This window comes from Barbus barbus (assembly GCF_936440315.1).
Source record: "Barbus barbus genome assembly, chromosome: 2".
NCBI lineage: Eukaryota > Metazoa > Chordata > Actinopteri > Cypriniformes > Cyprinidae > Barbus > Barbus barbus.
This window is the reverse complement of record NC_136730.1, coordinates 5,001,920-5,027,932: the sequence shown is the minus strand read 5'-3', so window position 1 is coordinate 5,027,932 and position 26,013 is coordinate 5,001,920. Positions and strand designations below refer to the sequence as shown.

At 37.9% G+C, this 26,013-nt stretch overlaps 1 protein-coding gene across 2 annotated transcripts in view; it reads left to right on the top strand.

Moving 5' to 3' along the window:
- Positions 1-26,013, top strand: part of LOC306888641 (Fc receptor-like protein 5) — a 510,322-nt gene that overhangs the window by 232,697 nt on the left and 251,612 nt on the right. For both annotated transcript variants that reach the window (XM_079447081.1, XM_079447080.1), the window contains 2 exons: positions 4,168-4,425; positions 4,631-4,900. In XM_079447081.1, the coding sequence (XP_079303207.1) occupies positions 4,168-4,425; positions 4,631-4,900 (528 nt within the window). The remainder of the gene's footprint in view (positions 1-4,167; positions 4,426-4,630; positions 4,901-26,013) is intronic.

The following is a 26,013-nucleotide window of genomic DNA, read 5'->3' as shown; positions in this document are numbered from 1 at the left end:
TTGATTTCAAGTGCATTAACAAAACAGGTGAAAATTATTCACTCCCCCCCTTCTAAACTGCCTACTAACCCACTAAACTAACCTATGCCTAGTCTTCATGCAGCTTTCAAGAGTAAAGCGACATTAAACACCAAAATACCGATGGTTAGAAATTGAACAAACAGCTCAATTCGCAACCACGGCGGTGTACTTCACCCAAAAGCCTGCACAAAAATAAAAAAGGCAAAATAACAAATCAACGCCAAGCATTGCTTATTCCTACCCAGGAGAAAATGAACAATGTCAACTACAAAAAAAGAATGCACTTAACTTTAAAGACTACCTTCGAACTCACGAGACGGTTTAAACACACAATATTTACATGTATCTCTTTAAACAACGTGCATACCAAAAGCTCAATATTTTACACATTTAATTTCAATCGAATCAACATCATACCAAATCCTAATCAAACAAATTAATCTTGTCATGATGTACTTTCGCTTTAGGACAAGCCCCCATTTGTTACGATCTCTATTCTAAATTGCAACAAAATAAGGAAGTCACCACACACCACAGCCAATTATTAAATATATTTATTACTCCATGTAAGACAGAACAGCATAGAATGTAAGTATAGATGATAATAAGTGTGACAGCATGTACGTTCAAATGTGTAATATATATATATAAAAAACAACAGTCCAACCATTCAGACCACGGAAACTCCGAAAACAACCATCCCGAAGAAGATGGATCAAAAGGCAGCGGTGATCTCCTGTATCACTCACATCTCGTCAGTTCTTAGATAGCCTCTTGACATGAGACCCAAAATACAGCACAACCAAAAACAGGTTCCAAACCCCGCACAAGCTCAGGCCTTCCTCTCGCTCCCATCTCCGTCCCAATCTTTTATAGAGAGCAAGGATTACATTCAGGTGTGCAACCAGTCCATTCAGCCAATCACCAGCAACTCAGAAATAGCCAAGCCCTACCTGCCATGTAAGGAGTTTGAAAGTGTACTTCATGCTTTTATGATGTCTAGACTAGACTACTGTAACACTTTATATGTCGGTTTGGATCAGTCACTAGAACCTCACTAGAACAGTCACATGTGCCATCACTGAAAAAGCGTGGTCACCGTCATTTTTTAACCTGGCTCTTGTAACATCGAGGAGCACCTGACTGGACGACCTCAGTGCTTTAACAGGAGTGTGGACATGTAAAAGCTCTGATAAATAAGCAGGTGCCAACCCATTTAAAATCTTAAAAACAAACAATAAAATCTTGAAATCAATCCTGAAACGGACAGGAAGCCAGTGTAGTGAAGCCAAGACTGGGGTAATGTGCTCATACTTTTAGTCCCAGTTAGACGCAGAGCTGCTGCATTCTGGACTAACTGTAAGCGCTGAAGAAAAGACTGATCCAAACCGACATATAAAGTGTTACAGTAGTCTAGTCTAGATGTTATAAAAGCATGAAGTACACTTTCAAACTCCTTACATGGCAGGTAGGGCTTGACTTTAGCCAACAGTATCAGTTGAAAGAAACTGGCTTTTACAACACAGGGATCGCAACATTTCAAAATCCCTGGCAGCCCTTTGGGTGTTACGTATTGGTTTCTGTTTAGTTCCTGCCTGATCTTATTTGGTATTTCCTGTTCTCGTTTTGTTAATCTTTGCTCATTTAGATCACCTGTTTGGTATTAATCATCTCGTTTGCTCCTTTGTTTCTGTTCCTTTATAAGCCTTCTGTTTCTGTATGTTCTTTGTCTCAGTTTAATGTTATCCAAAGGAAATTTGTGTGTTGATGCTCAGTAAAGATTCCTTTCGTCTACTTCTTTGTCATGAGTTTATTACTACAACCACGTCCAGTGACATCGGGCAGGTACTCTTCAGATTTTGGTAGCCCGAAAATCACTTTAACTAGCCTAAATAAAGTACTACAATTTTATTATTTATTTATTTTTTTAAGAAAATCAGATCTGATGTCAGTCTAAATGTCAATCAAAAACATTTTCAATACACGTATCAACAAATATCAATGAAAATTTTATTTCACAGCGTATCTGCAGAATTAAAAAAAAAGTATGAACCTTTTTAAGAGCTGTACAAGTAAAATGAACACTGTATAAGTGGGGTTGGACAATGCCTATTGTGACATTTTAAGCCATAAAATGACATGGTTTACAGTTTAGATGCAAGTTTTCGCACAAACAAAAATCTTATAAAATGGCATTTCAGCTTTTAAACCATTTTTATGAAAATGGACAAGTCAAACACATTATTATATACATTTAAAACATAAATTCTTAATTGTTTAGATTTTTAGAAAGCACGTTGACTTCTTTTACATTTACAACTCTGTGTTTGCTGCATAAAAGCATGGCTCCATATTCGCATTGATCTGATCATAATATAGGCACACTGGAAATGCAAATTCACTCTCTGCCACGACAAATAAAATTGCCAACGACAAATTTCTGAGGACCGTCAGTTCCCTTCAGAGACACATTCACATAAAGACATCCGTGCCGTGTTTTGACTTTGAAATGTGCAGCGCTAATATTTATTCAGTGACATCTTTGCCTTTTGATGTTTAATCCAGCCGTATCACGGTTCTGGTCTTTCCGTTCCCAACTGTAAGACCTCTTGAAATTGCAGTTAAGACTTTTGTTATACAATTTAACGTATTTAATACTTTTTATGACCTTAAATTTTATACAAGTAAATTGAGAGTTTTTAAGGACGTGTGGGAGCCCTGTATTTGAGCAGTGATAATACCCTCCCACTGCAATGATAGAGCTTAGAAGAGCCAGGACAATGTTTAATATAACTCTGACTAGATTCGTCTGAAAGAAGAAAGTCATATACACCTAGGATGCCTCGAGGGTGAGTAAAACACAGGCTAATGTTTTGGTGAACTAACCCTTTAACAGATCAATGAGTTCATATCATTTATATTTTTAAATATATATTTTATATTTACTATCACATATTCATGAAATTGGATGGATAAATATATGTATGGACTAAAATTAATTTTTTTTTTTTTTTTTTTTACAAAATATAGATGTTTTTAATGTTTACATATATTTCTGAATGAATAAAAAAAGCTTTTTCAATCTTCAAGTTCATGTAATTTTAAATGTTTAACATGTTTTGCTCAGTTAGGAATCTCCATAGGATCCTATAGGCCCCTCTACTGGCTCTAATAATAAAATGCAATTTTAAGTATTTTTTTTCCCCACCAGAGGGCTTCAGAGACACTGAAATACATGCTCTTCCTTACATTTCTGCTAAACTAAAAAAAAATTACCTATACACACAAATCGCACCCCCCCCCCCCCCCCCCTTTTTTTTTTCACACAAAATATGATTTGCTGGTTCACAGTTTTGATTCATAAAGCCTAATTTTCGCATAATTACTTAAGGACAATTATGTTATGAATTCAAAACAATTGTAACATGCTGCAAAATTGGAAAATTGAAATTTGAAAACATTTGAACGTTGTCGAACAAACATGTATACATATCAGTCTTTCTTAAGGCATTACAATGCATTAAAATAACTTTATAATATGTTGTATTATCTCATGAATATTCATAAAAACGGTTTTAATGCATTTAATACTTGCTTATTTGTGGTTATAGCTTTTAAGAGTATGATGATTTATAACAGTAAGTGTGTATTTGCTGATTCTATTGCTAGCTGATTATTTCACTTAATTCAGTTCCAGATACACAAAGTATTTGAGCAGTGTTTAGTTTTAGTTTAATTTTATATTAAGAAATATTCTTTGTTTAGTGAAATCAAATTAAATATGTTCACAGTAATAATGTGCTGACGGAATAAATATTAGTTTTGGAACTTAAATGGTTTAAAGCTATTCACAGTGTTAGAGTTTTTTATGGAGATAAACAAATAAATAAATAAATAAGAGTGACCAATAACAGCTATAAGTGACCTCAGCACCGCATCACTGTTCTCTTCCAGATAAACCTCAGCCGTCTTTGACTTAACCTTGTAAGATGGGATTTCCTTCTAGAAATAACAATAAGCACTAATTTTCTGTGCAAAACAAAATATATAAATACAAATAAAAAAAAATTACATATGAGAAATGAAGACCGAATGACCAACAACAGCTTTAAGTGACCTCAGCACCGCATCACTGTTCACTTCCAGATAAACCTCAGCCGACTCTGACTGTAGATCCTGAGAGTTCAGTGTTCACTGGAGACACAGTTACTCTGAGCTGTGATGTGGGACAGTTAACTGGATGGACAATTCACTGGAGAAAAGACTCAAACACTGAATCCACGGGTGATGCAACTAAAACAATCGAGTCTGTGAGAGTCTCTGATGGAGGAATATACTGGTGCAGAGCACAACGAGGAAACTACTACAGCAAGTACAGTAATGAAGTTAAGATAACAGTAAGAGGTAAGAGCTGTTTTACTTTCTGTACATTTTTTAATGGAAGACAACTTTGTGTGTTTGTTATAAACATGATCATTACTGTCATACAATAACAAAGTGTTGTCAGTTAAACTAAATGTCAAATAATAAAAAAAAATATAATTTAATCAGCACAGATCATCTGAAATATTTTCAAACACATGAAGTGTGTTGTTTGCTCATTTCACAGAGAGACCCAAACCTGTAGCTCGTGTTCATCCTGATAGACGTGTGTTCAGAGGAGAGACGGTCACTCTCACATGTGACATACAGCAGACAGGACACTGGCAGTACAGCTGGTATAAAGACAACAAACAAGTTTACAGATCAGGACGAGACCAGAACTATATAATCTCATCTGTGGATCAGTCTCATAGTGGTGTGTACAGCTGTAGAGGAACTCAGTCAAAAGCACCAACATACTCACAGATGAGTGACGGAGTTACACTGACAGTATCAGGTGAGTCTGATCATTTTTCCTTACATAATTTCAAAACAAACAGATTGAGTAGATAAGCAGGTACATTTGATCTTAGTTTGACCTATCATGCTCACAGTCAGATTATGTTCTAGTTAATAGTTTGTAACAGATATTGGACCAATCAGCTGTGAGTGCAGTGATGATGATGAGAATAGCAGCATTTATTCACATCTGTTCTTATAAGAGGACTGAAGTCATTATTGTGTTCAGATGCAGGACTGTATAAGATGTTTCTTTACAGGACAGATGCTGTGCAGTGATCAGTGTTTGTTGTTTTAGAGAGCTGAATGCAGTTATTTTTACACACAGTTCGTTTAATCCAAGAACAAAAGAGGAAATTAATAACTTTTATATCTTTAAGGGGTTCATCTATATTTGATTTAGAGTTTAGAGTTTGGTAACTATTCATTTTCTATATATTTCTGCTGAACGGCACAAGTAGCTAAATATGTAATTTGTTATAATGGGTTCATGTGAAGGTTGTTTTAAGTTCACTTAAATTAGAAGTTAAGTCTAATAAATGTTAAAACTGATATCTCTCAATTATACTGTAATGCTGAATGGCTGCAGTCAATGGTTAAATATTCTGGGGACATCAGTATTGATATCAGTGATGCTGGCCTTCAATCATAAAAAAGATGCCATTAAATAAATATAAAAAATATACTGTCTTTATGTTCTTTGTACATTGTACATTTGAAGATTGAATGTGAAATTATTGCCATATTGCCAGAAGTCGTGGCCTAATGGTTAGAGAGTCGGACTCGTAATCGAAAGGTTGCGGGTTCGAGTCCCCGGCCGGCAGGGATTGTAGGTGGGGGGAGTGAATGTCCAGCGCTCTCTCCACCCTCAATACCACGACTGAGGTGCCCTTGAGCAAGGCACCGAACCCCCAACTGCTCCCCGGGAGCCGCAGCATAAATGGCTACTCACTGCTCCGGGTGTGTGTTCACGGTGTGTGTGTGTGTGCATTTGTTCACTACTCACTGCTGTGTGTGTGCACTTGGATGGGTTAAACGCAGAGCACCAATTTCGAGTATGGGTCACCATACTTGACAATACGTCACGACTTTAAAAAACTTTAAAACTATATTTTAAAACTTTAATGTCAGGTGGGATTCATCTCGATTAATTTTAGAAAAATGTGCAATTAATTCTTTTTTTTTTAATCGATTGACAACACTAATAAAAAATAGATCTTTGTTTTTAATCAGTGCTTTAATAATGGTTTGCTTTTAGTAAGTCAGTTATTTAACAGCAGAAGTTTTTTAATGACTTATATAGAATTTATTTCAGAATATAACATACCAGTTACAGTAGTCCAAAGGAATTCACCATTGTTATGGGAGCAATAACAACAGGAGAGTTTTTGTTTTGCATTAAAAAAAAAAAAAAACTCAACATTATAAGCCGTGTTTTGGCCTTAGAGCAGTGCTGCAGACCGACTGGTGTTGGACATGAAAGTACAAAGAGTTACAGAGAGCAGACGCTCCTGATGCTTTCCAATCGCTCTGGCGGTTCTTTGATGTCATATCCTGGTCATTCTGCAGCGCTGCTTCTGTGGTGTGACAAACTCAGAACACACATTTAATACTTACTTTACACAGACTTTAACGTTTTTAAATATACTTTTATATTGCAATAATTTTACATTCAATCTTCAGATTAATGTACAAACAACATCATATTTGTTTAATGGCATCTTTTTTTATGACTGAAGGCCATTATCACTGATACAAATACTACTAGTGTCTCTATAAAACTGTTTTTAATATTCAACCACTGACTATAGCCATTACAGTATAATTACAATACAGTACAATTGACAGTGAAGTGGAAAAAAGAAGTGCCAGTACTCCCGCCCCTTATTTATATCTTTAGATTAAATAAATAAATAAACAAATAAGTAATGTTTAATAATTCACAATATATGTATGGTGCCACAATCAATCAATCAATAATTAAATAAATGTTTTCAATACAAATTAGCACAAGTCAATCTGCGATACCAAACAGGGAGACGCCAAGATCGCCTGTCTTTAATATACGGATCCATTCAGAATCGCTAAATCTCTGACCACCGCATAATCAGCGTTCATTATAAAACACTCTTGCTTTTAAGACAAATACATGCTGAAAATAATACTTTTACTGACATCTGGACGTAAGTCACTATTCTTTCTCTGCATTAGCGCTGTTTTGAGCTTTTACTGTTTGGATCCTTGGACTTTCCAGGAGTTTACGGTTTAAACATGACATGCTCTCGCGCACCACACAATGCATTCATTCACGTGATTGGTCGAGATGAGAGGTGATCCCGCCTGGGTAGTGTGATTTACATAGTTTCTATATCATTTCTAATCATATATGGGAACAATCTTCACATAAACGAATTATAATAAATGTCATATTTGCCTGGGCCCTTCAGCAGAAATATACAGAAATTAAAACTGAAGTTATCAAACACAAAATTCTAAATTAAATATAGATGAATCCTTAAAGCTATGAAAGTTATTAATTTCCTTTTTTTTTTCTATTATTCTTTGATGAACAGACATCACAGCAGCTAGTTATTAGGTTCTCACTCGAAGTCTATTCAATGATCAAAAAAGTGTTAATACATTAAAATTACATAAAACACCAACCCTGTGATACTAAAGCAAGAGCTCAAGCACTCTGAAGGACTTTTTAAGCATTGTGCACAAAACAAGTGTGAACCACTGAAAGATTCAGATACACAGATATCAAAAATCAGCTTATGAATCTCAACAATGATGACAATCAACAAATCCAGATTAGCAGATCAATTCTGAATATAAAACAAGCTAAAGTCACAACAAAACAACAGCAAAATAAAAGCAATAAGACAGTTCAACTAAATTATTCATGTCGCAATGCATGCTGGGAGTCAAGGAGTTTTGTATAATGGCGGCTCCCATCATGCACTTCAGCATGAAGCTTTATGTTGATTTTCATCATTGTTGAGATTCATGATGTCTGTGTGTCTGAATAATACAGACTTGTGTTTATAAACTCAAATGATCAGATTTTCAGGACACCGCTGCATCTCATGTTGTAGCATCACTGGGCTGCTATAATCAATAATGTGAGATTAATAACATATGCATATTAAGAAATTAAAATCTAGAAGCGACCATCATCAGCTGATCTCAAACACTATTATTGTGACTTCAAATAAAACATCTACATTTTCTATATCACAAATTTCATCAGAAATTTATCAAATTTTACTCATGATTGTATCACTATCAACTACATTAAGTGAGATATTCAGTTTTCAAGAGTCTGTTTTCTTCTGTTCACAGATTCACCCAGATCTACTCTGATTGTGACTCCAGACAGTCCTGTATTCACTGGAGAGACAGTCAATCTGAAGTGTGTGATTGAGACTTACAGTAACTGGAGATATGAGTGGTATAAAGACAGAGTAATGTTACAGTTGTCTGATGGTTACACTGTAAACAGAGACACTCTCACTATCAGAGGAGCTACTGAGTCTGATCAGGGTCAGTACTGGTGTAGAGGACAGAGAGATGAAAGACCACAATCATCACAGATTAGCTCTGCTGTTTTTCTCTCTGTAAAAGGTGAGTTGAATATCATTGTTCTCATAAACTATATCTACTTTATGAAAATGAGATTCAGATGTGACACTGAATCTATAAGCTCCTGAAATTACTCAGAAGAACATAAAACATCATTATGTTTAAGAAAATAAACAAACAACAAAAAACATTCACTGTAAGTCTCTTGATTGCTTTAGATGATTTAATGTTGAATCACATTAAACTGCAGTAAATCAGATGAAGGAGAGACCACAATATTAATAACAATAATAATAATAATAAAATCAAACCGTTTGTCATTTCTCTTTTTTTTTTTTTTTTTTAGTATTTCGAATCGGTTTTAAATCAAACCTAAGTCATTTAAATAAAGAAATATTCCAAGCTCAGAGTCTATTATTAAAAATAACTAGGTTTGATCTGATCATCTTAAATGAGTCACATTCTCTGGGTCTGAATGCAGCTATTGGATAGCATTAATCCTAATAAGCATGCCACTACAATAAACACAATTACATTAAAATACATATAAAACAGTGTACTTCTATTATCCCTCCTGCAGTACTTTAGATCCTCAGGACTGGCGACAGCAGCGCAGACAATCGCTTCGCTATAATAGCAGAATCATGAATATTTCTATTCTGGTGTCTCTAGGCCTTTGCTTGAGGGAGAAAAAACAAACCAAAGCCTATTCAAGCCAATCCTGATGTAACACCAAATTTAGCTTTTAATTAACATTCATTTTTATTCACTGTTTTCATATGTCTGAAATGTAATAATTAAATATGACACTTGCTGTTTAACTCTATTTTTGCTTTGTTTAAAGAATCATGAGAGTGTCATATTGTGAGATCAGTATCATGTATCGAACCAAATCATGACATGAGTGTATAGTCAATATTATTTACTAATGCTTATTTTAGACCTCCAAAACTCACTCTACATGTATGATCACACATCTGATCGAGAGACTTTCAATCTCAGACGTTATGTTCAGAGCTCTGATAAATTCTCTTGTCACTCATCTTCTAAGTATTTGAATTAAGTTATAAACATAGGTTTGCGAGGAGCCAAATCATTCAGTCCTGTCAATCATCATCACAACAAGCAGGGGTTAAATTGGGATTTGTTATGTGGGGGGGATCTATGGTATCGAGCGCATATATATACTGTATATATATATATATATATATATATATATATATATATATTAAATCATTTAATTTACACTGAAAAATGCAACTACATTAAATTATGAGATTCTTAAAAAAAATGAATATGCAAACAAGAAATGATGGTGGAAATTATGCTTTTCAACGAAATGAAACGCCAGTAGCTGCCAGTAGTGAGCGTTTAATGAGTGAGTCACTGAGTCGTTCATTCAACCGATTCGTTCAAACACTGAATCATTCAGCAATGAATCGGATGATTTCTGTGGTTCCTCCAAACATGTAATTGTATTTAATATATTTCTAATATTATTGTATTTGCTCATTGAACTGTTTATAGAGCTATTAAACAGTCATAATGGTGAACACGTTGAGTGATGTTGCCTAACTAACAGTATTTTAAATCTAAACCCTCTCCATTGTGAATGTGTAGCTCAGTATGCTGAGTTTGTTAGTGTTTTGTGTTTTAATTTCTCCTGGAGAGACTTCAGCAGCACAACCTTATACTGCCAATACATGCATTATACAGGAGATATAGACACTATTCACCACTTACTCCAAATATAATACAATCACAATAATACTTGTGTTTTAGTGTTTACAGAGTTATTTTTGGTTAGTGATGTTTTAATCATGTTACTTGTCTGGCATTAATGAAGCGTCCCGGCCCAAATTAAACCCTGACAACAAGCATATCTAAACTACCTCATTCTATCCAATCCCATTCAACTATTTAGTCTACATCATCCTGACATCACAGTGTTTCTAACCAGCACTCATAACCCAAACATAACACAGTTTATACACTAAATATGGCTCTACCTTTGATGGACTGAATTTGTGATCACTAACATTGGGTCAAAATTGCAGAAGTGCTATGAGACAACATTTTGGTAAAGCTTGTCAGCCATCATAATTTTGAGAAAGTTCACAAAAGAACTGATAAGCACTGATGCTAAAACAATATCAGTGTCAAAACTCAAGAGTTCAGAGTCACAGAGAGTTCAATCTGTTCACAGCAGACATGCAGGATCATTTCACTGAGTATTACAGAGACACATCTTCAGAAGAAACCACTCAACCAATACAGAGGAATTAACTCATTACTTTTACTACTGGAAATAAAGTCCATTTATATACAATATACAAGCTCATAAAGTGCTCAGCAAAATCTGCATGTAACTATTTAGTTGACAAGAACAAATTAACATATTTGTGTTTCTTCACAGATTCACCCAGATCTACTCTGACTGTGACTCCAGACAGTCCTGTATTCACTGGAGAGACAGTCAATCTGAAGTGTGTGATTGAGTCTTACAGTGACTGGAGATGGAGAATTGACCGGATATATGACAGGAGATATGTCTGGACACCTGAGTGGAGATATAAGTGGTATAAAGACAGTGTAATGTTACAGTGGTCTGATCGTTACACTGTAAACAGAGACACTCTCACTATCAGAGGAGCTACTGAGTCTGATCAGGGTCAGTACTGGTGTAGAGGACAGAGAGATAAAAGACTAAAATCATCACAGGAGAGCAACCGGATAAATGTCATCATTAATGGTGAGTAAATCAAACACTTACATATACATTTAATCGTTTAATCGGGGAAGTCGTGGCCTAATGGTTAGAGAGTCAGACTTGTAATCCAATTGTAGGTGGGGGGAGTGAATGTCCAGCGCTCTCTCCACCCTCAATACCACGACTGAGGTGCCCTTGAGCAAGGCACCGAACCCCCAACTGCTCCCCGGGCGCTGCAGCATAAAATGGCTGCCCACTGCTCCGGGTGTATGTTCACGGTGTGTGTGTGTTCACTGCTGTGTGTGTGTGTGTGCACGTTGGATGGGTTAAATGCAGAGCACGAATTCCGAGTATGGGTCACCATACTTGGCTGAATGTCACTTCACTTCACACTTCACTTTATCAGGCACATCCAAAGCAACTTACAAATGAAGACCAACAAAAGAGCAACAATATATAAGCGCTATGAAAAGTCAAGTTAGTCTAACACAGTACATGTAGCAAGGTTGTGCTGTTTTGTTTTAAATAAATAAAAATAATAAAAAGATAGAAGTGAAATAGAGAGAGCTAGTGTTTATATAGAAAACAAGTGGCGAGAATATAAACTACTTTGTAGCAAATTCACTATTTCATCACAAAAAGACCTGCATCTTATTCAAAAACAACCTGCAGTCCCGTGTAACCATGTGCTATATGCACCAATACACTCTCTTCAGGATCTGAATGTGTTCTTGTTCTCCTGCAGATCTGAAGCCAAAGCCTGAACTCGCATCATATCCTGCAGGAGCTGCTCTGACAGGAAACACAGTGACTTTGACCTGTCGCATGGATCCGGCCACTGGATGGGACTTTTACTGGAACAAACACACACTGAACTCTGAGACAAAGACAGAAACAAACTCCTCCAGAGTGAAGATTGATTCAGTGTCTGATGGAGGCCAGTACCGGTGTAGAGCTGGAAGAGGAAAACCAGTCTACTACACACAATACAGTGATGCACTGTGGGTAAATGTTACAGGTGAGAGAGAACAGAGTATGGGACGAAATGCACAGATCAGAGACAATATCTACAGAACTTCTGAAACTTTGAATCAAAAGTAAATGCAATAATCTGTGTTTGTGCAGTGTTTCCTAAAGCTGTGGTGACGGTGCGGCCTGATGAACGAGTGTTCAGAGGAGAAACAGTCGCTCTCAGATGTGATATAAAGTGGGGAGGAGACACTGAGTGGACGTACAGATGGGAAATAGAGGGAACAAACTACCGATATAAAACACAAGAGTTGAACATCAGCAGTGTTGATGACTTTGACAGCGGTAATTACAGCTGTACAGGACAGACGGGAACACAAAGCTCTCAGCGCAGTGATGCTGTTACTCTGACTGTATCAGGTGAGTTTGTGTGTTTGTTGATTATCATCAGTGTGAACAGCTTCTCTCTCTATAACTGGTCATGTTTTGTTCAGCTGAAGCTCAGGCAGCAGTGCGAGTGTCTCCACAGCCGTGGCTGACTGAAGGAGACTCAGTGACTCTGATCTGTGAGGTTACAGGCTCCTCTACAGGCTGGACGTTCAGCTGGTTCAGAGATGATGATCGTCTGTCAGACAGCAGCAGAGGAGCTGGAGGCTCTTACACTCTCAGTCCTGCTGCTCTACAGCGCACAGGAGTTTATACGTGCAGAGCAGAGAGAGGACGACCGGCCTATTACACAAACTACAGTAATACACAGACACTGTGGATCACTGGTGAGTCTGTCTCACAGTATTTATTCTTGTGTTCATCTGTATTTGTTATGTAATGTAGTAATCATTAGAATCATTATTCTAACTTTAGCTTTTAGGGAATCACTCTTAAGATTCGATATTTATATGATTAATTGAGATTAATCAGAATGTCCAACTTATACCTTGTTAACGATACCACATTAACGACTTGTCCAGCAAGCATTAAAATCAGCACGTTATCTCTTAACAATTTTGTTTATCTTATTTGCGGCCAACGATAAAACAAACCAAATAGTTAGTTATCAAGCTCATGAGCACAGGTAACGCGATCTTTTGGCAAGTAATTTCAAGACTTGAAAAATCACATAGCAACAGACATGAGATTTTTTAATAGAATCAAAGTTTATTTCACTACTCTAACACAATACTAAGCTAAACAACACAAAACAAAAGACGTAAACAAACACACACATTCGTTGCAATGAATTGTTTTGATCTGAAGAGAGTTTTAGATTCTAATGTTCGTTTTCAACCTGAGGGAAATCACACACACATGGAACTCTTCTATATTTACTCTTAAAAGATAAATACAACCAGTTCAGCAGATTCAGGAGATTTTGTCTTACTGTCTCTTGCTTTCAGTCGAGTTCAGTCTTTTTCTGATTCAAGGATGCTCTACTTCAACTTTCACTGCTTTCAATTGAATTCAGTTGTTCCCGGCTCAGAAAAGATTGTGCGCTGATAGGCGGCTTGGTATGCTGTTGTGACGAGAATACTCTTCAGTGGTTGGTTGGCCTCGTTCTGACTTGATGACGCTCCCAGGAAGTTGGTTCAGTTTCTGAGGCTTTTAGATGTTAAAGTTCTTTGGAAGCTTGAGTCTTGATCTCAGTTTACTGCACCACTTCTCTCCGTGTGCATACCTTATCTGTTCAGTTATTTATCACATGAAAAACTTATTGACAGCAGATTTCTATTCGTATTGTAATCGTGCACTGATGAGAACAAACAAATTTCATCCACACCAGCTTACTATTAATGAAATCAGCTTTCATCTGAAACCAAACACCACGTATTTGACATGCACAAAAATACATATATCCTTTGTATTCATTACGCTGTTAATGCCTCGATTAAACGATCCTAAATTCTAAATAAGCACATCCAGCATATGAACTGAACACTAGGCATCAGGTGAAGTTATGCATCAGAAGATTACAACAATATCATATGTTCCAATAACACAGTAAATGTTATACATGTCGTGACAACCTTAATATATGTTGTGAATATATTATATATAGTGTTTTTCCAGTATATTGCTCCAATAGCAGAAACTAGTATAATTTTGTCCTTTTTTAGATACTTGAGCAAGGCGTGGCGTCTCTTTGTCTGTTAGAGAGCAACAAGGCGCGTTCCTGGAATGTGCTGCTAACGCGAGGTCGTAATGTCACTTTTTTGGGAAGATCAAAAACATCATCTTCAACGACACTATCCTTGAATTGACTGCGTTAATGGAAAGAGATTAGCGGGGGTTTGTGTGAAGTTTCTCCAAATGACAAGGTCTTTGCTCTTGTTCAACTTTATTTATGATAAATCCAGCCAAGCACTTAAAGTTGCTCTTCTCTAAAGACATCCAGATGTCCTTCTCCAATATATCCTGGTTTTTATGGTCCCAGGAGATAAGGAGGTTCGGGGCGAGCGATGGGCTGGAATGGGAACTTTCATTCCTGCTTCAGGAATGTGTTGAAATTAGGTGTGTGTGTGTATTCTGATTTCGCCCTTACATTGTGTTTCATTAAGTCTCTGGAACAGGGGGAAAAACATCTGAAACACTTCCCTCCAGTTCTCAGTCTAGATCAGATCAAAATCACTATCAAATTCACACTCATAATATATGCATGATATAACCCTTTTTATTTTAAATTGTAGTGCTAAATTTCATCTTAATTGTACTTAATTACAGATTTATTAGACACATGCTGTCAGTTTTGAGTGGGATTTTCTTCTTGTCAGGTAAATGGTCCCAGGTGTCTCTGGAGGTCAGTCCCAGCAGAAGTCAACACTTCTCGTCTGACTCTCTCTCTCTGAGCTGTGAGGATCAGAGTAACTCTGCTGGATGGACAGTGAGGAGATACACAGACAGAAACACAGAAGATTGTTCAAAACAAACAGGATCTACATGTCGAATCTTCTCTCTCAGCACATCTGACTCTGGAGTTTACTGGTGTCAGTCTGAATCTGGAGAGAAACGTCATCCTCTCAACATCACTGTACATGGTAAGAGAAATTATACTTAAAACTAGATCAAATATAATAGATGATCTGTTTTTATATTAATGTATATTTAGGAATTCAGTTATGTGTTTAAGACATGGCTGCTGTAATTCTGAATAGTTGTGGATTGTTCTGTGATTCTGGGTTGGTATTTATTCTGAAAACTAAATATCAAGGTTTCAAATAAATAATAATGTAAAATGCACATATCGGCTTCCTCATCTTAATAAATGTTTGTTTCTGGTTAAGTATGCAATATGTATCAATCTTCCTAAATACATGAATCTGTTGTGTTGTGTAGATGGTGATGTGATTCTGGAGAGTTCTGTTGATCCTGTGATTGAGGGAGATACTCTGACTCTACACTGTTTACATCGATCTACAAACTCCCCGATCCTCAGAGCTGATTTCTATAAAGACGGATCACTCGTTCAGAGTCAGACGACAGGAGAGATGAACATCACGACTGTGTCAAAGTCACATGAGGGTTTCTACTCCTGTAAAACAGAGAGAGGACAGTCACCCAAGAGCTGGATCTCAGTCAGAGGTGAGAGTCAGTGGAGTTCAGTCTCTGTCAGCTGAGGAGATTTTATTCATGTGTAATCAGTTACTGACAGCTGTGTTTATTATTTCTCATAACTCACATGAACAAATGTGTAACTAACAAATCACAACTCCTCATAACCACCATCCTACAATTCAATAATATTAAGAGTGCATTAACTGCAGGATTAGAATAAAATCTTTAAACCCAGACGTTGACATTTATGTATTTATTTAATGGCAAAATAAGGTTAAACTGTCCCTTTAACACAGACCTAAGGGGGCATGGTGGTGGAATAAATATGAGATTAAGAATCTCGTAATTGCTCAATAATGTGCTTGTTTTTCAGTGTCAAGCTCAGGTCAGATTTCTGTCTTCAGCATCCTCAGTTTTCTTCTGGCAGCTTGTCCGTATCTGCTGTCGACAGTCGTGCTGCTGTTCAAATACTACAGAGCGAGAGGTAAAACATCTGTCTGATCCGTCTCTCTCCATCTGAGTGTCTTTTCCCAAACCATTCACATTCACTGACAGACAGACCTTTACTCTGTCTTTTTATGTGTTATATAGATCATTATTTACATGATGGTCATTCATAAGCAATAACTGCTGTGGAAAAAAAACAGAAAGTGTTGACTTGAAATAAGTGTGTGTGTGTGTGTGTGTGTGTGTGCGTGTGCATGTTTATGTGGTTTATGAGGACACAAATTTGTATAATGACATGGGTATGACAGAGGTATTACAATATGAAGGTGGTTTATGAGGACACTGCCTATGTCCCCGTAATTCAAAAGGCTTAAAAAACATACTAAATTTTGAAATCTAAAAATGCACAAAGTCTCCTGTGAGGGCTAAGTTTAGGTGTAGGGTTGGTGTAGGGCAATAGCACACACAGTTTGTTCAGTATAAAAACCCTTATGCCTATGGAGAGTCCCCATAAACCACAAAAACCAACGTGTGTGTGTGTGTGTGTTGCAGTTACCTCTACTGAAGACCACAGCCAGTTTGCCGTAACAGAGGAACAAACTTCAACCTGATATTTCATTAATTCTCCAAACCGCATGTATAGAGTCACAGGATGCTGGAGTCTCAGGCTGAAGGCTGGGAAACACTGAACATGGCCAGTCCATCACAAGACTAACAGACACACGATCACACTCTCACACATTCGGATGATTTAGTGTCTCTAATTCACCTGTGCTGTAGATTAGACTGTGGAAGAAACCAAACCAACACATGGAGAACAGCAAACTCCACACAGAAAGACCTCCGGACTCATCCTCTTCTCCAAAACCAGTTTCTTAATGTGTGTCAGATTCACTGTAAGCTAATGAAAGATGCCTTTTAAAGACACAAGACACAACAAACAAAACCTGTTAAATAAAAATTTTCAAATTTATTTAATATCAGCATTGAGATGTTTCTGCTCACAAACATGATCATTTTTAACCTGATTGTCAATAAAAGCTGAGCCAGAGACATCAATAATGTCTGACAATAAAACTATATTGAATGTGAGGAATGGGTTCATTATTATATTTTAACTGGACAGACCTCCACCAATAACTAATCTATTTTTATATTTAAACTAAGCATTTAAATATCATCTTACTAAGACTTATTATTGGAGAGAGTGATTACTGATATTGATGCCATTTTATGTAAGTTGTCTGCTATACTGTTATAAAGATCTCTTTGATTTGCATTACAAGCTTCAGCATTTTAGCCATAAATATCAGCATCTGCACCAAATTGCATATCAGAATAAATATTTTCTCTCTTTCTCCCTCTTTTCCAGTTTGAGCTTGCTATGAGCCATAAAAAAAAAAAAAAAAAAAGATGAACTAATTATGAAACAGTTTTCTTTGTTTTTGTCAAAATGTTCAATAAATTATCCCATTTCTAAATATTTTGTGTAACTATAATTTGATCATTTTAGGCTTTACAGGGTTAAATATATACTTTCTCTTCTCAACTCAACTTTCTCATTCATATATCACATGTTCTGATGTGTCTACAAGCCCTAGTTATTGTGACATCTTTGGTGTGAATGCTAAAATATTTACCTTTATATTTCTTGTTCTGGCTGTGAACAGCTTTAAGTGATCTGATTTGGCTAAATTAACTGAAGATCTGATTTGTCACATGAGAAGTTAAACTAGCATTTCCAGACTCTTGCTTCTTAGACAGACGTGTTCAATAAAAATCAACACGGAAAGAAATGAGGTGTGGACAGATATCATGTACTGTTAGAACGGGAAGAGACCGCACCAATTTGTAAAGATTAATAAAGAATACAATGGACTTAATAAACTTTATGATATAAACACTCTGACTACTTACAGTGGGCACAGTCTGCATGAGAGTTAAGGCAAAGGCCAATGACAGCAGTAGGAGTAAAAGCTGTAGAATTTTGTATGAGTACGCTTGTACAATATCATATGAATTTGCTGATTTGATCAATTGTATGAATTATTACTACTTCAACATGACACTTTGTTGAGGGTTCTTCGTGACAGGGCCATGGGGTATGTAAACCACAGCTAAAGTAACATCAAATGCTGTGCAAATAGTCAAGGTGCTCAGACCAACACAGACGTACCATTGGAAGTGTTTTCCTTTGCAGCTTGGTCTTCTCCGTAAACGCACAGTATGGCCAAATTCAAATCCCATGACAGGCCTTCCTTTGGTCTTCCCTTTCAACTGAAACGAAGAGAAATATTGAGACAGTGTGTTAAAAATGACCAAAGTGAACAAAATATTTGAGAGGAAGGACTATAAGGAAATATATGATCAACACATAATATAAGGATGTGTTCATTAAAGCAAATCAGGTATTACTAAAAGTGTTCAGCAAAACCTGTGAAGGGTTGAACCTTTGAAGGACTTGTTCAGCCTCCCTGTCAGCTTCTTCAAGATCAGCATTGGAAGCTTCAAATTCAAGTTCCCTGTTAATTCCTGCAGCTTCCTGAAAGAACTGGTCAAAATTTGATTCTGAGTTATAATAATATGCCATGATGCACCACAGAAAGAGAGCAAAATATGTGTAAATGAATTATGGATTACAGTTTGGAAAAATAGTAAAGGAAAAGCTGAGAGGGATAGAGGGAGAGAGAGAGAGAGAACCTTTACAAGAGATGGCTTCTTAAAACAGCTGCTGGAGTATGTGATCTGACTTAACTACAAGACAGAAAAAAAATATTGAATTACAATTACTTCACAAAAACATATTAAAGGCGTGGATATCATTGTGGTTACTGGGCTTTAAAAATAGTATACAGTAAAAACAGTTACCGTGGTAAAAACATGGTAAGTATTGTTATTATTGCTATAACTACAAATACCACAGTAAAACTACATTTACTGAGGTAAACTCATAGTAAATATTAAGGTTATTGTGTTTTAAATACAAATACCCCAGTAAAACTATGGTTACTGAGGTAAACTAATTGTAAATATTGAGGTTATTGTGTTTTTAATACAAAAACCACAGTAAAATACGGTTACTGAGGTAAACTCATTGTAAATATTGAGGTTATTGTGTTTTTAATACAAAAACCACAGTAAAATACGGTTACTGAGGTAAACTCATTGTAAATATTGAGGTTATTGTGTTTTTAATACAAAAACCACAGTAAAATACGGTTACTGAGGTAAACTCATTGTAAATATTGAGGTTATTGTGTTTTTAATACAAAAACCACAGTAAAATACGGTTACTGAGGTAAACTCATTGTAAATATCAAGGTTGCTGTGTTTTAAGTACAAATACCACAGTAAATCTACGGTTATTGTGGTAAACTCATAGTAAATATCGAGGTTATTGTGTTTAACTACAAATACCACAGTAAAACTATGATTACGTTGGGAGAAGCATGGTGTATTTTGTGGTTACATTGACCACACATGACATGGTCGAGTGACGGTTACTATGGTACAAATATGGTAAATGTGTGGACGATCCCAGCAAGCACTACATTCTTTAACTTGCTTTAAACTTATTTTAAATTCACCAAATCATGAACATCTCAACAACACTTTGTATTCACCAGTTCAAGAATTCAACCGATGACAAAGTCTGTAAATTTTTTTGGTACTTTCCGTTCTCTTTTTGGCTTCGCATATGTGATATCTTTGTGAGACTCAGTTATAGACGCAGGTCCATCTGAGCCCTCGAGCACTGTCTGTTGATTTGTGTCCTCAGAACAGCTATCATCTCCCGCTTTCTTGTCAACCTGCTTATCTTCTATCTCTTTCTCCACGTATTTTCTTACAAATGTTGTGTTGCGACTGTACTGGGCTCCAGTGGGTGACTCAACGGTTATTTTATTTCCAGCTTTTCTGATCACTGTGTGAGGTGTTGCATTGAACGGTGTGGTGAACTTGTTGGTCTGGTCCTGTCTGATCAAAACCCGATCTCCAACAGCAACACTTGAGTATTCTGCTTTGCGATGTTCATCTGCATAAAGTTTATATTTCCCTTTTTTCTCAGCATCATAGTCATGTGCTTCGAGATCTGTATCCACAGATGTGAGTTCAGGTAACTTGCCTCTCAATTTCCTTTTGAACAAAATTTCAGCCGGACTTTTGCCTGTTGTGTTATGCACTATTCTTCTGTACACTGTAACATACTTCCTGAGTTATTTTTGCCAGTCAAGTCCTTCTGACTGTGCGATTCGAATACGTTTCATGATAGAGGCATTCTGACGCTCAACTTCACCATTGGCTTGGGCCCATTTAGGCGTTGTTTTCAGGTGTTTGATTCCATTTCCTTCACAGAAATCCTTTAAGTCATCTGACTTGAACTGAGGCCCGTTGTCTGATTTCAGTGTTATAGGAAGTCCATGTCGGCTAAATATGCCTTCTAGGCTGTCAATCACATTTGAAGTTGTGGTGGAGGTCAGTATGTCATACTCATAGAACCTGCTGTAATAATCCACTACAACTGGGTTTGAGTGTTTCGAAGGCAAGGGTCCCAGTAAATCCACTGCTAGATCTTGCCATGGTCCATCAGGCAATGGTAAAGGTCGCAGCGGCTCTGGGGCATCAGGACGAGAGACAATTTGACATCCATGACATGATTTACAGAGTCTCTCAGCAGCTCTGTCCATGCCAGGCCACCATACTTTGGTCCTGAGATGCTGCTTCGTTCCGACGATGCCTAGATGTCCCTCATGGGCCAGTGTTAGTGCTCGTGCTTGTAGTGCTTTTGGACGAACAATACATGTTCCACGTAAAACCAGATAACCTATTGTGCACAGTTCATTACATATGGCATGCACTTTTCAAAGTGTCCACTTTCGATGGCTTTTCTCACTTCTATCAATTCTGGATCTTTTTCTGAAGCTTCTTCCACCTCCCTTGTGGTTAGGGCTCTTGGGGTCGCACTAATGGCTACAAACCTCACATACTCATCCGATTCATGTGAGTGCTTCTCTCTCATTGCTGTGCTCCCCATAAGTCATGACAAAGGGTCAGCGATATTTTCTTTTCCTGAAACATAGACAATCTTGAATTTATATGGTTGGAGACGTAAAACCCACCGCTCTACACGGGCACACGGCTTAGAGCGTGGAGCATATATTGACTCTAATGGCTTATGGTCTGTGATCAGGTCAAATTGTCTCCCATAGATATATGGGTGAAGCCTCTCACAGGCCCATACAAGGGCAAGGGCCTCCCTCTCCGTCTGGGAGTACCATCTCTCACAGTCTGATAGACGTCTACTAATGTAGCACACTGGCACCATTTGACCCTGTTGACACTGTGTTAATACAGCCCCCAACCCTACAGGGCTGGCATCAGCTATGACCTGGGTTGGTGCATCTTTATCAAAATACGCCAAGGTCCCTGCCTTTGCAAGTTCATCTTTCAGAGCATTAAATTAACTTTTCTGTTCACGCCCGAAGACGAATTCTGTGCCCTTTCTGGTTTCTGGCCAAGGTTGCAAATTGTGGAATAAATCTGCTGCTGTAACTGACAAGAAAACTTCTAACTTCAGAGGCGTTTTGTGGTTCTCTGGCTTCCACCACAGCTCTGACCCTTTCTTCAGTGGGCCCAATCCCTTTCTGCGTGAGCAAAATACCCATGAAGTTTAAGCGATCCATGCTAAACTGACATTTTGCAGGATTCAAAGTCAGCCCACATTCTCTTAGACACTTTATGACAGCATACAGACGTTGATTGTGTGTTTTCTGATCGGGTGCATGTACTATTACATCATCTGAGATGTTTTCGACTCCCTCTATTCCAGCGAGTGCAGAAGCTATCTCATGTTGATATTGTTCACTTGCAGATGATACTCCAAAAATGAGACGCTTGTATCTGTACACTCCGTTGTGAACCGCAAATGTTGTGATCTGGCGAGATTCTGGTGTTAGCTCTAACTGATGATAACCCCATTTAAGATCCAATTTGCTGAAGATCATTGATCTGTTCATGCTTTGTAGAAGTTCATCTACTGTAGGAATGGGGTATCTTTCTCTGATGATTGCTCGATTGGCTTGTCGCATGTCAAGACAAAGTCTGATTTCAGAATTGGCTTTTGGCACAATTACAACTGGATTGACCCATGGGGTAGGTCCGTTTACTTCTTCAATAATGTCCATTTATCTTTTATCTTTTCCTCCACAGGACCTCTTAAATTAAATGGTATTCTCCTTAAAGGATGGGCTACTGGCTGGACTGTTTGATTTATGTACAGACAAATTTGTTTAGTTTTCAGCTTACCAACTCCCTGAAACACTTCTGGGTATTGTGACTGAAGTGATTGTTTGAGGTCTGTTACTGCTGCAATGTCTGTGCCAATTTTGAGGACTCCACTTTTCATGGCTGTCTCTCTGCCTAACAGAGGTTCACCAGTCCCTTTTATGACAATGAACTCAGCATGTACCATCCGACTGCCTATTCTTACATCACACTTGAATGCTCCCTTTACTGGCAAAGGCTGATCAGATGAGTAAAAGAACAATTTCTTCTCTGTATCCGGGATGTACAAATGGCATTTAATTCTCTCGGATTTCAGTTTCTCCCAAGTTCTCTCATCAATGACATTGCTGGATGCACCCGAGTCTACCAGCATCCTCAAATGAACATTCCCCAAGCAGACATTCAATCTATCTGTACTCCTGCAGTCATCTTGGATGGCAAATGCATAGTTAGTATGCCCTTCCACTTGGTTAACTGTTTGCTTAACATTTTTAGTTTTGCACATTTTCGAGAAATGGTCACGTCCTTTACATTTGTGACACATCTGGCCTCGGGCGGGACATTTTAAGTCTCTTCCCAAATGATCTGTATTGCCTCATCTGTAACACTGTTTCTTCAATTTAGTGCTTTCTGGCACAGACATTGTTTCTGCTTGTTGTTTTCCTTGAAATTTTTCTTTTGTGTGTTTTCCTCCCTTTTTCCAGACTCGATTCACCGACTCTGATGTGTCGCTCACCGATGGTGCAGACATCTGTTCCTCTATCCGTTCACAGAGAGCAGCAACTTCCATCGCGCGATCCAGTGTGAGAGTAGATCCTTCCTCCAAAAGTTTACGGCGCACGTATGCTGATGAGCATTTGCCTACAACAGCATCCCGAATTTGATTATTCATGTCACTCGCGAATGCACAGTCCTTCGCTGCCTGTATAAGACACGTTGCAAACTGCTGAACTGTCTCTCCGGAATTTTGGGTAACTTTATAAAAGGACTGCCGTGCATATGCAGCATTCACTCGTGGCACGAAGTATGCATTCAAGGCTGTAACGGCCGCATTGTAATCGTCAGCATTCTCCGTATCTGGCAGCGTGGAAAATACATCTTGGACATCAGGTCCAGCATGATGCAAAATAAGCGCTCTGCGTCGTTGACGGACTGACGCGGCGACATCTTCTTCCATTATAAGACCTTTTCCGTCTGCATAAAGTTCAAACGATGTCAGCCACCTTGTCCATCTTGGCCCAAGTGTCGCGGGATCTTTGTAGCACTCAAACGTAGGAATACCTGACTTTTCCATCGCGTGTATCAGTGCTCACACCCTTCAGGCTACCTCCTCGTCGCCAATGTTATGTAGCTGTTTCTTAAGTTATCTGATCTTTTGTCAGATGATACACATTTTACTGAATTAAATCAGTCAGACGCTGGTTAACATTTTACCAACCACGTCTTTACTTTGTTTTTTTCAATCTACCAACCACATGAACAAAACTTCCCATCATGCCTCCTACTTCCCGTCTTAAAGACACAGATGTAATTATAGTACATGACAGCATAGTATTCTTCAGGTGATTTCATGATCTCTCTGTTGAACACATGTCAGTTGTTCATGTTCCAGAGTGAGAAATGTTCCATTTATTTTTACAATAAAATAACAACTATTTCATTCTGTTATTAAAAATAAGATCAGCAAAAGGCTGCCTTCAGTACTTAACTCATATTAAGGTCAAGCATCCCACTATTTACTCTGTCATTCATGTGTATGTATTTATTAAAACTTCCATAACTTTTAGTACTAACGTTACACTTTTAATACCGCAACCTAAAACTAACAAAAGACCAACATCTAATGATGTTAGATTTTGACATTGAGTGGACATTACCAATATGACGTCTAGGAGACGTTGGGTTTTGGTTGCCATACCTGACGACTAAATATCAGTATCTGATGTCAATGTGACGTTGGCTCGACGTTGGATTTTAGTTAGTTAATACCGCAACCTAAAACTAACAAAAGACCAACATCTAATGATGTTAGATTTTGACATTGAGTGGACATTACCAATATGACGTCTAGGAGACGTTGGGTTTTAGTTGCCATACCTGACGACTAAATATCAGTATCTGACGTCAATATGACGTTGGCTTAAGACGTTGGTTCGACGTTGGATTTTGATTAGTTAATGCCACAACCTAAAAATAACTGAAGATCAACGTCAAATGATGTTAGAATCTGACGTTGTGTGGACGTTACCATTATGACGTCTAGGTGACGTTGGGTTTTGGTTGTCATAGCTGACGACTATATATCAGTATTTGATGTCAATGTGACGTTGGCTTGAGACGTTGGTTCGACGTTGGACTTTGGTTACTTCACAACACAACCTAAAAACAACTAAATATCAACGTCAACTGACGTCGGTCTTGGCACTCCTGGCCAGAACTAGGAAACAGCGGCGGCCTGCGGGCATGAGTCAGCGGCGATCCGGCGGGCTTGACTCCCGCGAACGGCGGGCTCGGTGAGCCGCAGATGGCAGCGTCAACTACCGCGAACGGCGGGCTCGGTGAGCTGCGGACGACGGCGTGACTTGGGTGTGGTGTAGTGCTTAATGCACTTATGATGTAATTACATATTGACTCCACTAGAGGGCCACCTAGGGTTACGGTGTGGGGTTTTTGGTTGGACTGGGACATGCTTGAGTGGGTTAGTAGCAGGAGCTGCTCGGTTCTGTTCTGTATTAATAAACATGCAGTTCTGAGATATAATTCTCCGTGTATGTAGTCTATCGGATACACTGCATGAGAAGAAACACTACATGGTGTCAGAAGACTCGAGTCTGCGTTTGACAGCACCGAGACTCGACGAAGCGAGTGAGCGCATCCTGACTGAATTGAGTCTGCCATAGTGAGAAAAATAAACATGGATCAGTTCAGATTACCAGCACCATTCCTGTCGGGGAATACAGGTGAAAATTGGAGAAGATGGATACAGCACTTCAACATTTATATGACAGGATCAGAATCGAAAAGTGAAAAGGTAAAAATCACCATGCAAGATATAATAACTGCATTGGAGAAGTACTGCTTACCGAAAAAGAATGTTGTTTTTGAAAGGCACCAGTTCTGGACCTACCCCATGCCTGATTCAATTACCATCGATAAATACGTCACAGAACTAAAACAAAAGACTAAGGACTGTGAATTTGGCCCAACAGAATCTGACATGATAAGAGATAAGATTGTGTTCAGTATCAGTGATCAGCGTTTAAAGGAGAGGCTCTTAAGAGAAATGAACCTGACCCTTGAAAAAACTGTGGACATTTGTACAGCGGCAGAGGCAGCAAAAACACAGATCCAAGCAGTGGGAGAGCAGAGTAAAACTGTTCATGCCATTAAAAACGAAGACAAAAGATGCAAAACAAACCAAGAGATACGAAAATACATTAGTAGTTAGTGTCCGCCAGCAAACGTCAAAATGATTAATGGCTTTGACCTTTGTGACCTCATAATAATATGAATAATTTCCATATGTGACCTTTGATCTCATAACAAGTTTCAGATGCGGAAATCGGTCGAGC